Source organism: Carya illinoinensis, chromosome 13, assembly GCF_018687715.1.
Source record: "Carya illinoinensis cultivar Pawnee chromosome 13, C.illinoinensisPawnee_v1, whole genome shotgun sequence".
NCBI lineage: Eukaryota > Viridiplantae > Streptophyta > Magnoliopsida > Fagales > Juglandaceae > Carya > Carya illinoinensis.
Genome location: NC_056764.1, coordinates 33,517,192 through 33,529,820, shown reverse-complemented (window position 1 = coordinate 33,529,820; position 12,629 = coordinate 33,517,192). Strand labels below are relative to the sequence as shown.

At 38.0% G+C, this 12,629-nt stretch overlaps 1 protein-coding gene across 2 annotated transcripts in view; it reads right to left on the bottom strand.

Moving 5' to 3' along the window:
• The window catches only part of LOC122291998 (callose synthase 9), an 88,453-nt gene that overhangs the window by 52,395 nt on the left and 23,429 nt on the right, over positions 1-12,629 (bottom strand). For both annotated transcript variants that reach the window (XM_043100125.1, XM_043100126.1), the window contains 4 exons: positions 8,868-8,993; positions 8,399-8,475; positions 8,229-8,307; positions 4,013-4,135 (listed from right to left, as the gene is read on the bottom strand). In XM_043100125.1, coding sequence (XP_042956059.1) covers positions 4,013-4,135; positions 8,229-8,307; positions 8,399-8,475; positions 8,868-8,993 — 405 coding nt within the window. The remainder of the gene's footprint in view (positions 1-4,012; positions 4,136-8,228; positions 8,308-8,398; positions 8,476-8,867; positions 8,994-12,629) is intronic.

The window sequence follows — 12,629 nt, the reverse complement described above, 5'->3', positions numbered from 1 at the left end:
TTTTCAAGGCCTTTTTCACACTCATTCAGACACAATTTGCTTCCTCTATCAAGGTCTTATGATCTGATTCTGGGGGTGAATATGTCTCATGAATTTCAGAATTTTCTTCAAGAAAAAGGTATTCTTTCCCAACGTTCTTGCGCATCTACACCACAACAAAATGGTGTCGCTGAACGTAAGAATCGACATTTACTTGATATGGTTCAGGCTCTTCTTATTGATTCATCAATTCCATCTCGTTTTTGGTGTGAAGCATTAGCTACTGCTGTCCATTTAATTAATCGATTGCCCACACCAGGTTTACATAATGTTTCTCCCTATTTCATACTGTTTGGTCACACACCTGACTATTCTGATTTGCATATCTTTGGTTGTGTGTGCTTTGTTCATCTCCCACCACATGAAAGACATAAATTAACTGCTCAATCAGTTCGGTGTGCTTTTCTTGGATATAGTTCAACTCAAAAAGGATTTCTTTGCTACAATCCTAATGCACGAAGAATTCAAATTTCCAGGAATGTTGTGTTTTTTTAACATCAGCAATTTTTTCTCTCTCATGTCGATACTATCTCACCTAGTTTTTCAATTCTTCATGATGATCCCGTTCTCTTCCCTATGCCAAATCCAGATACTTCGTCTGCTCCAATGACTCGTTTTAAACCTGGTTTTGTCTACACTCAACGTCATCGCACTCCTTTGGCCGAGTCTTCTATGACTTCTCAAGATTCTCCTCCTCCGGCACCTGATCCGACACCCACCATAGCTCCTATTGCTCCAGTTCTTAGAAAATCTATCCATGTCTCTCGGCCACCAGATCGGTATGGTTTTTCTTCCCCTACTTCTATGACTGCTACATTATCTTCCATTGCTATCCCTTCTTCTTACAAACAGGCTATGGAACATGAGTGCTTCCTTCTGGAAGCAAGCCATGCACACAGAACTTGATGCACTTGAGGATAGTCAAACTTGGGATGTGGTACAATGTCCTCCTTCGATCAAACCCATTGGTAGTAAATGGGTATACTCGGTCAAGCTTCGTTCCGATGGCTCACTAGAACGATACAAAGCTAGATTGGTTGTTTTGGGGAATCGCCAAGAGTATGGCATAGATTATGATGAGACCTTTGCTCCGGTTGCCAAGATGACTACTGTTCGCTTGTTACTTGCCCTTGCTGCTTCTAAATCTTGGCAATTACATCAGATGGATGTCAAGAATGCTTTCTTGCATGGCAATCTAAAGGAAGATATCTACATGAAGCTCCCATCTAGTATGCCTATTTCATTCCCTGCAGCTGTATGTAAATTGAAGAAGTCGTTGTATGGTCTTAAACAAGCTCCTCGAGCTTGGTTTGAGAAATTTTGTAATACTTTGCTAAGGTTTTCTTTTAAGCAAAGTAAGCACGATGCTTCCTTATTTTTGCACAAGGGCAATGCTGGAGTAGTATTTTTATTGGTTTATGTAGATGATATTATCATCTCTGGCTCAGATGGACCATTGATTCAAAAACTTCAGCAACATCTCCATGATGTGTTTCACATGAAGGATCTTGGGGATCTTACCTACTTTTTAGGGTTGGAAGTTCGGTCTCAGCCACATGGTTTATTTCTCAATCAACACAAGTATATTCAAGACTTAATTCAGTTAGGGAGATTGGAAGATACTACTCCAGTTGATACTCCTCTGGAGGTGAATGTTAAGTATAGAAAAGATGAAGGCGGCCTACTCCCAGATCCTACCTTATATCGTAAGTTACTTGGCAGCTTGATTTATCTCACCATCACGCGCCCTGATATCTCTTATGCTGTCCACACTGTTAGTAAGTTCATGGATTCACTTCGACATCTCCATTTGGTAGCTGTTCGTCGGATTATTCGTTATCTACTTGGGACTCCTAATCGTGGACTGTTTTTTCCTAAGGGTTCTTCTCTTCACTTGACTGCCTATAGTGATGCAGATTGGGCTGGCTGTCTAGACTCTCGACGTTCTACTACTGAATGGCGTGTCTTCCTTGGGGATTTGCTTATCTCTTAAAAGTGTAAGAAGCAAGATTGTGTATCTAAGCCATCTACAGAAGTTGAATATAGGGCAATGTCTGCTGCATGTTCAGAAATCATGTGGTTACGTGGTATTCTTTCAGAACTCGGGTTTGCACAAACACGTCCCACCCCTCTTCATGGTGATAATACAAGTGCCATTCAAATTGTAGCCAATCCAGTTTTTCATGAACGTACTAAGCACATCGAGGTTGATTGTCACTATATTCAAGATGCCTATGAGTCTAAAGCTATCATTCTCCCTCATATGCCAACTGAACACCAAGTAGCTAATATCCTCACCAAAGCTTTAACTCGACAACGGCATCAATATCTAGTTAGCAAATTGCTGCTAGTTCACTCACTAGCATCAATTTGAGGGAGGGTATCAAAGGAAACTAGGGCTTTCTTTACTAAAGATGCGGCAGTCTCCTAATAGGATATGTTTTTTAATAGTTATGTTGTATTTAAATTAAACTTGTACATATTTAGATAGGATAAAATCAGATTAGTTTAGATAGAGATAAAGATGTAGTTTGTTGAGATTAGATAGAGATAAAGATGTAGCTTGTTGAGATTCAAATTTGAATTCTCAATCTTATCTTTGTAATTATTTCTATATAATGAGAAGGAAGCACCTCAAAGGGATTATTCAGCCAAATCTGACAAAGGTGGTGGAGGTTTGGCTAAGGTTATCGGCCAAAAAGGAATCTTTTCAGACAAAAAGGGAGGGTCAAAGTTTTTATGGTCCAAAGATGTCAGAATGAGTTTGGGAGGTTTGTGAAGCTGATTGAGTTTGGTACTGGTATGGGGAAGGGTATCATTGTGATTCCAGAAGGGAGGAAAGGGTGTGGTTGGGCTGGTTTGTAAGAGAATAGTGAGAGAGATGATAGATTATTGAAACTCTGTTTCAGCTCCCGATAACAGATTTGTTTCTTTGATTGGGGGTGGTAAGAGGGATATCAAAGGGAAGAAGGTGATTTCGGCTAATTCCCCCCCCCCCCCCCCCCCCCCCCCCCCCCCCCCCCCCCCCCCCCCCCCCCCAAAACAAAAAAAAAAAACCAAAAAAAGCCCATTAATATCCATCATCCACAATCTTGAATCGACAAGCCACCATAAATTCTCCCAAATAATACCCTATCATCTCCACTACCCTCCAATCCCACATAACAATAATACCACCCGAAGCCTCTTTCAAAACTAAATCAACCCATCCCACACTATGACAACTCCATAAACCGTTAATGCTTGTTTGATTAACCATTTTCAGCTTAGTTTCTGGAAAACAAATAACATCGGTCCTCCACTTACGAATCAAATTCTTTACCCAAAGGTGTTTTCTATAGTCATACAGCCCCCACATTCCAAGATATGATCATTGGTTTCATGGTTGACTATAGACAGCCCTCTCCTTGCCTTTATCTCTAAAGGCACTTCCACCCTTTGAGTTATAATTTATAGAAAATGATAATCTCTTCAATTCCCTCTCCTCCTTAGCAGAAGATCTAGCCAAGAGAGGTTGACTAGCCTCTATAGCTATTAAAAGTGCTCCAAACTGTTCCTCAAACATGACACAAGAGATTCCCACACATTCCTTAATTTCATCCACCGAGACAAATTAACTTTCAGGATCTATTCTAGCAGAAAACAAATTAAAATATGAAATGCGGGGAACACAAGAAACAATAAAAAGACGAATCAACATATTTGATTAGTGCTCTGAACTTTTATTTTCACTTTCCTTCTTCATAGAGAGAGAGAGAGAGAGAGAGAGAGAGAGAGAGAGAGGTTGTCAAAAGGTGGAAGAAACTTTTATATTAAAACAAAATGCAACGAAAAAAAATGGAAGGCATTTGGAAATGAAAAGAATGGGCATGCAAGATCTTAAAAGTAGTTTCAGCAACTTAACTAATGGTTTGAGTTCACAACAGAAGAACGATGCACATTAAATATAAGCATTAAACATGGGCATGCAAACCTGAAACATCATAAAAAGAAATATCCAGAGACGGTGAAAACTATGATAAAGATGAAGAAATGTCCGATGCTCAACAAAGGAAGTTTTCCCACGAGGCTGACTTCCACCAGATACAAGCATATTCTGTGACAAAAATACATGGCAGAAAAATAGTCAGACAAACAATGGACCATACAGATTAATTATTCAGCCTAGTTGTCAACTGGGATGCAAAATTCAGACCTAAATTCAAATAAAAATGCAACAGAATCAAAACGAGCGACACAAAATTGGTGCAGCATTCGAAGTACAAAGTTTTTTTGCACAATTACAACATATGGAAATTTCTCTCTTTTTTTGTCTATTTGCGAATGTCTGCATTTTTCTATGAACAACGTTGAATACTGTTTTCAGAGTTCGTCCAACCAAAATAACAAATTTCATTAAGTGATTTGTTTTTAGCTAGCTACACTGATACTTCCAAAAAATCCAGAAATTTAAAACTACATCTAAGCATGGTAATCGAGAGAAATGAAAGAAATAGGTTTGGCAACTCATCTTCATGGTTTTGGTTCCCATCATCCCAAGTCAAGAGTATACGATTATGTAGGTCAAACCGAACACAACCCATTTCATTAAATGGATCAAACTCCTCAACCCTGACGAGACCCATTTAAATAACGGGTCAATACACCCGCATAACCTGTTTAATACACAGATCGTTGGGTTGACCAAAACATAAATCATTTCAACCCATTTATTTTCTAAGGGTTGAATTGACCCAAACATTTCATAAGACTTCATCAACACAATCTTTATATCTTATTAAGTACAAAATATAACAATTATTCACACCGACATCTAGATTCATCACAAAATCAATATCTATAACCAGAATCTAATTTGTTAAGGCATATCTAATTAAATAATAAAACAATCCAATGAAAAATTTCTAACAAAACAAACATCTAGCAATAGGGTTTCTGAGTTTTTAGGGTAAATAAATAAAAACACAATTTTAATTTATATTCGTTATAGAAGTCAACTGCCGCTTTTGCAGATTGCCCCGTTTATTAATCATGTTTAATCAGGTTGACCCATTTTGATCCGAATCCAATAACACTAAACCATAATCCTTTAATCTTATTTTAGATTTATGTCAGGTTCAAAAATCATTTCAAACAACACTAGCCCTATAAAGGAGAGGAAGGGACACAGACTTCTACATTATTTCAGATCATAAATGTTTTCTTCCCCTCACAAGCATTTCAAATCACTTAAGTTATGCTGGACATCAGAAGATTTGTTATCACAAGCTAAACATCTGGTGTCAGTTCAACTTAGTTCTCAATGCTATCAAAATAAGCACATCAATGAGCTTTAAATACTCAGACATATTCAAGTCTGAAGGGAGGTAGCTCAACTGGGGGGAAGTCTAAACGGAGGGCAATGTGAAGACGGGAAACACAAGGGGTTGGGGTTGGGTATTAGTTCAACGAGAAACAAGGGGTTGAGGTTCAGTGTAATTTTTGGAAATTTTGGATAGTTTTGGGATTATTATATTTTGGATTGTTTTTCACGGACTTTTTTGGGTCATTAGGGGTGCTTTATTATGGGCTAGGTGTTTTCATGTGTACGTTCATCGTACTTGATTACTCCTTTTGATATATAAAATATTTTTTACTTATCAAAAAAAAAAAATGTAACAGCCCGCTAAAAATTCAATGATCAAAATTCTATAGACTTTAGGAATCTCGTAAAACCCCATAAGTTTTCACGAATCGACCAATCACGTAGATTTTAGTTTGTCGGCATAGTTGGTATTATCACTCACTATAATGCCAGAAGTGCAATTTTATTTATTTGAGAGAGTTAGAAGTGTCAAAATGCTGATGTTCTAATGAGGTACAACAAACAAATGGGATGGGGCTCTGAAATTACATCAGATGTTGGGATCTATTAGCTAGACACTAGACTTGAGGTGGGGGGTGGTTCCAAAATCAGTTTTTGGCATAACATATGGTGTGGAGATAAGGCCTTAAAGGAAGCCTTCCCAATAGTCTATAGGATCACGCATGAACAGGAGGCCTCAGTGGTTGATTTATTGGAGATATCTGGTGGTTCTCAACAGTAGAATGCCAGCTTCCTCAGAGAAGCTCATGATTGGGAGGTCAATGTCTTCAAAGAGATCTTTAATTTGTTGTACAATACGGGAGCAAAAATCAATGGTGTAGACAAGATGCTTTGGAGCCCATAAGAAAGGGAAATTTTCTAAAAACAAATTCTCCTCTTTTCACTGCCCATTATAGCAAACCCTTTCCTAGGAGTATTTGGAGGAGCAAAGCAGCGGCTTAAAGCAGTTTTCTTTGTATGGACGGCATCTTTAGGGAAGATTTTAACTATGGACAACTTAAGGAAACATCGAGTCATAGTGATGGATTGGTGTTGTATGTGCAAAAAGAATGGCGAAACGATAGATCCTTCCTACTTCACCACAACGTTGCTAGAGGCCTGTGGAATGATTTCTTCAATAGAGTTGGGTTGGCATGGGTGATATCTAGAAGGGTGGTTGATCTTCTTGCAAGTTGAAGCGGGCTTATATGGTAATTCCCAATCGCAACAATGCGGAAAATTATCCCCATATGTTTGTTGTGGTGCATTTCAATGGACAGAAATTACCGGAACTTGGAAGATGGTGAACGACAACCGGATGAACTTAGAAACCTCTTCCTTGATACTTTGTTCCTATGGTCAGCAGCTATAGATTTTAATCGACAAATTTTTCATGATTTTCTTGTAGCTGTTTCTGCTTCTTAATAAAGTGTCTTCTCTTGTATACATCTTGTGCACTTGGGCTACCAAAAATAGTTGAAAGTAATAGTCGTTTACACTGTCAGCGCACTAAATTAATGAAGAATCCCGTAACAAGTATTAAGTTTGAGGTTGGAGAGGGTGCAAGTATTCGTTTTTGGTTCGATGAATGGTGTGGTGAGTGAGCTCTTCATTCTATTTTCCTGGTTGTTTTCAGCTTAGTTGGAAATCAGCAGGCTGCTGTTTCAGAGGTGTTGAGTCATGCTAATGGGACTGTGCATTGGAATGTTACGTTCACTAGAAATGTACAGGATTGGGAACTTAACGAGATTGCAGATTTTTAAGTTTAAGTTTCTTGTATTCTCTAAATATAGGAGGAAATTAGAGGGATCAAATGCTGTGGAAACACACGGGGAGCAAAAAGTTTTCATTTAAATCTTATTATAAGGTGTTGTCTGTTCAGCAGCAATTCTCTTTTCCTTGGAAGAGTATTTGGAGGGCGATTGTGCCGTCTAAAGGACAGCCACACTTGGTAAGATTTTGAAAGTTGACAATTTGAGGAAACGTGGCAAGATTGTTATGGAGTGGTGCTTCATGTGTAAGAAAAATGGTGAATCAATTGATCATTTACTCTTACATTGTGAGGTGGCTTGGGAGTTATGGGTTGGGGTTCTTAGTAGAGGTGGGTTGAGTTGAGTTATGCCAATGAGAGTGGTGGATCTACTAGCATGTTGGAATAGGCAGCACAGAAGCTCTCAGTTGGCAGCTGCATGGAGAATGATTCCTTTGTGTATTCTGTGGTGTTTTTGGATAAAAAGGAATCAGAGGTGCTTCAATGACAAGGAGCAAAATGTTGAGGATATCTGGAAATTGTTTGTCTTCTTTGCTTCAGTGGTTTTCGGCTATTGTTCTTAAGGGAGGGAATGCTCAAGAGTTTTTGTTTTCTTTTCAGGTTTCTAGAACGTAATTAGATGCTTCTTTTGTATACTTCCTGTGTACATGGGCTTCGCCTAGTTTCATTCAATAAAGTTTCTTACTTTAAAAAAAAAAAAAAAATCCATAACAATGTGCTAATTGGCCTTAATCCAAGTTTTCTAGTTTTCCAAATTTTACTTGAAAGTACATATAGCTAAGGTAAAGACAGGAAAAAAAAAAAAAAAAAAATTACCAACAACCTTTTTCGATAACATTCACTACTCTTCTGTCCCAGATCAAATATGCTGTTTCTAAATGACATAATCGCTGATGAAAAACAATATATTTCTAAACTGCCTTCACTCTATATTAGGTGGATAGGGCCAATAAGAATCCTCTTGATTTAGAAAAAGTGCAAGCAATTCAGAAAAATGTAAGTAACCTGACAAAACAGTTATTGATACGGAAAATATTTCAATAACCAGTTTCCAACAATTAAAACAGTTAGAACCTTTGATCTGCGTTTTGGCTTTAGGAAAAATGACGAACTTCTACGCCAGGGCCAACTAAGCTCAAAGCAATGAAGTGACCTGACAAAATTAAATGATGAAAAGAAGAAAAAGTTAGCCTTCAAGATACAAAAAAATTTATGGATCCATAAATTTTTTGCAGAAAACTCACCAAAAGTACTCATTGAAGTCATCATAATTTCTCCAAGAAGAATGAGGTGCTCGTCCATTTTCATTGTTTGCAGCTTCCTGTGCATTTTTTGCAAATAAGTCGACCATAAAACATTAAACTTTATGGAAACATCCATGACAAGCAACTAGCTCCCACTTTTTTCCCATTTAATGCACAATCACATTAATTACCAAGATCTTCAGACAATAACAGCAGCTATATGATATAACAAAAGTTGTCACTCAATATACTTGAGCCAAAATAAATATCTATAACCTCCTTTCAACATCTAGAAACAATAGAAAAACTATGGATGGATATAAAAATCTTTGCATGGCTGAATGGTAAGTCAGAGTAGCTGTTGGCCAAAAACAAAAGCATAAAGAACAGTTTGAATTACCAAAGTGAATGCATGGCTAAAACTTAAATATCAATATCATATTAGCCAGAAAAACAGGCAGAAACATACCGCAGCAACAACTTCGTACAAAGGCAAGATTACTTGATCAAGGAATGACACACCACTTTCAGAATTGCAACTATTGGCTGGCTGTGCAGTCTGCTGCCTCAAAATCTCATCCATTTCCCTTACCATCTGGACATTAGATTCATGACTCAGAATTACCGAAGTGGGGTGAAAAAGGCAGGAGAAAATTATTAGAAAAGTGACAAGGTTGTGGAATAAATATCAAATAACTTCGACTAAACAAATGCACCTTTAGTAGTATATCAAACAGTAACCCCAAACTACAGTGTGCTAACAAGAAAAACAATAAATGACACTAAAGCAAAACCGGAAAAGCATCTAATGATACAAAGATAAGAGATCAGCAGAAGATATCTTTTTATGCAGTAAAACTTCATCGAAAAGTACAAAAGATGCAACCCAAGAAGGCAGTTGCTCGGCCAGTCTGCAATTCTGCCCAGTCCGCTAGGGTCATGGCTGGATTTTTTAGCCCATAACCCCAGGCAACTGGAAAGAGTGTAAAATACAGGTCCTAAATTAGGGTTTAAAATTTTAGTATTATTATTATTATTATTTTAGTAAATATTTTATAAGATCTGTTTTGAGATAGTAATTCTATTTGAGTTGGATTCTTCCACTCTGTACGCCATTTATCCCTCTGTTTGATTTCCTGGTTCAAATAGTTTCCTAATCGGTAACCAACACTCACCTCAAAACCCTCCCATAAATCTTCTCTTTTTCCTCTTCACCAAACCCGCGAAATCCTGCGGTCAGAACCCAGTGAAGTCAAATTTCACTACACGGCAAACCAGCCCTCACAACACCATCATAGCCTTCCTCACAGCAACCAAGCACCTACATCGCCAGAAACCACCACAGAACACGCCAATGTCCTCCATCGACCACTAGAAAAGTCAGGACACCTCTCAGGAAACTCAGAAACTGTCGGCCGCTCGCTTCCCGTCGAACTCACACCTTCCCACAGCTTGTGCCGCCGGTCACTTCCAGCCACCCAAACCGACGTCGCAATTGGTTCTTCTTCTCTCAGTCACGAGCTACGAAGTGAGATTATGGAAGCATTGCTAAGAGGTAAGTAGCATCATCATAACTTTATGTGTGCTGTTAATATTCTGTTTTTGCATAAAAAAAAAAAAAATGTGATGTTTATCTACTCTACGCTACGAGCCAATTCAAGGTTAGCCCTTTTTCATGAACCTCAATGAAATTCAATGATACGCTTGTGAATGAGACTATGAATGCTATGCTGATATGGATTGTTGTTATAATGGATGATATGTTATAAGATCACACGTATGCTATGTAATGTTCATGTAATCTTTAGATCATGTTATGCCATGTTTATGCTATGCTATGTTGCATAAGATTCATAATAATATGCCTTGTTTAATGTTATGCCATGCGCAAGAGTATGTCATGCCATGTAAATTCATTAAGTCAAACATGTTAACATGCATTATGAAAGTTAGTAAAAAAAACACATGAATGACAAGTAACCTTTAAGATTGGCCATAAGTTATGGGTGGATGTGCAAGCCATGGACTCAAGTGTGGTCCACCACATGTTTTGAGGTGACATGGACTCAAGCGTGTTCCACCACAAGTATGATATGTTATGCGGTTCCATAGACTCTTCCGTGGTTCACCATGTGATATGTGATAACACGAACCCAAGCATGTTTCACTACATGTTATGATACGTTATACAGTGCCACGGACCCAAGCGTGGTTCACCACATGATTTATGCGGTCAATAACAATTGGACCGATGCACATATGTTATGATGGCCACTAAATAAGTGAAAGACAAGATGAATAAGTTATGTACGAATGATAGAAAATACATGGAGTCAGTCATTCATGCATCGATGTTACATATATTGCCATGATTATGTTTAATTCTGCTAATGTTACTAATGAATGATCTATATGTTACGTGTATTTGTGACGACATATGTACGTTTTCAAAATTAAGCCTAATGTTAAGCTAAGTTAATGTTACAGTATGATGTGCTATTACTGAGTCTTCGACTCATTTGTTTGTTTCTATGTTTTATGTTTTAATGTCCCAGATGATGAATTCGTGGATACAGAGCAGGAGTGCCAAGAGTAGAATAAATTTCCTCCAAAGACTTAAGTGTATGATTTAGACATTTAAGCAGTGTCAGTATTACATAAAACTAGCTTATGTCATTTCTTTAATGTTTCAACTTTGATGTTATGAAATACTATCAGGTTAGATAAGTTTAATGTTCCAATAGATGAGAGATAATTTCATAAGATTGAATCTCTTTACCGAGCATTATGTTACAGATGTACATAATATTCCTAACCTATGGGAAGGGTGTTACAGAGTGTTTCTTAAAACACTCACATGCGAGTGAGGGAGGGTTGAATACCAGCCCGCCAATATATAACCTGCCTACCTGAATAATGTTTTTATTAAAAACCCTTTTTTTTACCGGTGTTTTTATTAAAAACCTACCCACAAAACAATGTCGTATAAGAAATCATTTGTAACTTCAACTCTTAGGCTCTTTTTTTTTTTTTTTTTTTTTTGGATAAGTAAAAATTTTATTCCACGAATGAAATAGGCAAAGCCCATGTACACAGGAAGTATACAAAAGAAACACGTAAGAACATTCAAGAACTAAAACAGCGAAAACAAAAACTCATGGACTGCCCCACCATTAAGAACAATGGCTGAAAACCAAGAAAACAGGGAAAACATAAAAAATTTCCAGAGATCATCTACAGAACATTCCCTATCATTAAAACACCTCTCATTCCTTTCCATCCAGATGCACCACATAATACACAAAGGAATCATCTTCCACGCCACTGCAACTTGAGAACAAGAATGAATTCTAGGCCAGCAAGCAAGAATTTATGTCACTGATTTTGGCATAACCCAGGATAGTCCAATTCTTAGCATTTCATCTCGACATTTCCTAACCTCTCATCTCTTCCTTTATAAACCTAGAACAGCTCCTGCTCCCTTTACCTCACTTTTTTAAAGCTCAGTGCCTTAGCCCATGTTGATGCGACACCACTCCACTCCTCTCCTCTGAGTCTATGCCACAGTCGGCTTCCCTCGTCGCTGCTCAACTCCTCTCCTCAACTCTAAGTCAATGCCGCATTGCTCCACTCCTTTTTGTTGGTGCAAAGCTCAGCCCAGTGTCTGCTCCCCCACCCTTGTCTGAGTCTCCCTCTCTAGCATTTTCCTTTATCGGTAAAAGAGTCTCCCTCTCGAGCATTCTCCTTGGTAATATTCTCTCCGCCAATCTTTTTTGTTCTGAGTTTCGTTTGTGCCGAGAATGTGTGATTTATGTTTTCTGAATGTGAATGTGAAATTTTTTTACTTGTGAATTTGGTTTCATTTGGTTGTGGTTTTTTATAAGTCGCATAGAAAGTTAGAAACCATCTTCCACACTGCTGCAACTTGTTAGCTGCTACCGAACCTTCTCCAGGAGTTGAAAGGTCCACTATTCTTGTGGGTATGTCCAAACCAAACCAACTAAAGAAGTCACTTCAGAAAATGCTAGCAATCTCACAACACCCACTTCTCTTACACATGCACCAGCTCAATCACCACGAAACGCCTTTTCCTTAGATTAGCCATGGTGATAATCTTCTCTACAGAGACTGTTCAAGCAAAAACGCAACTCTCGAAGGAGCTTAGTCCGCCAAATACTCTTTGAGGGAATTAGTTGTTATCATGAGAAATGGGTTAGACCTTAATTTCTAT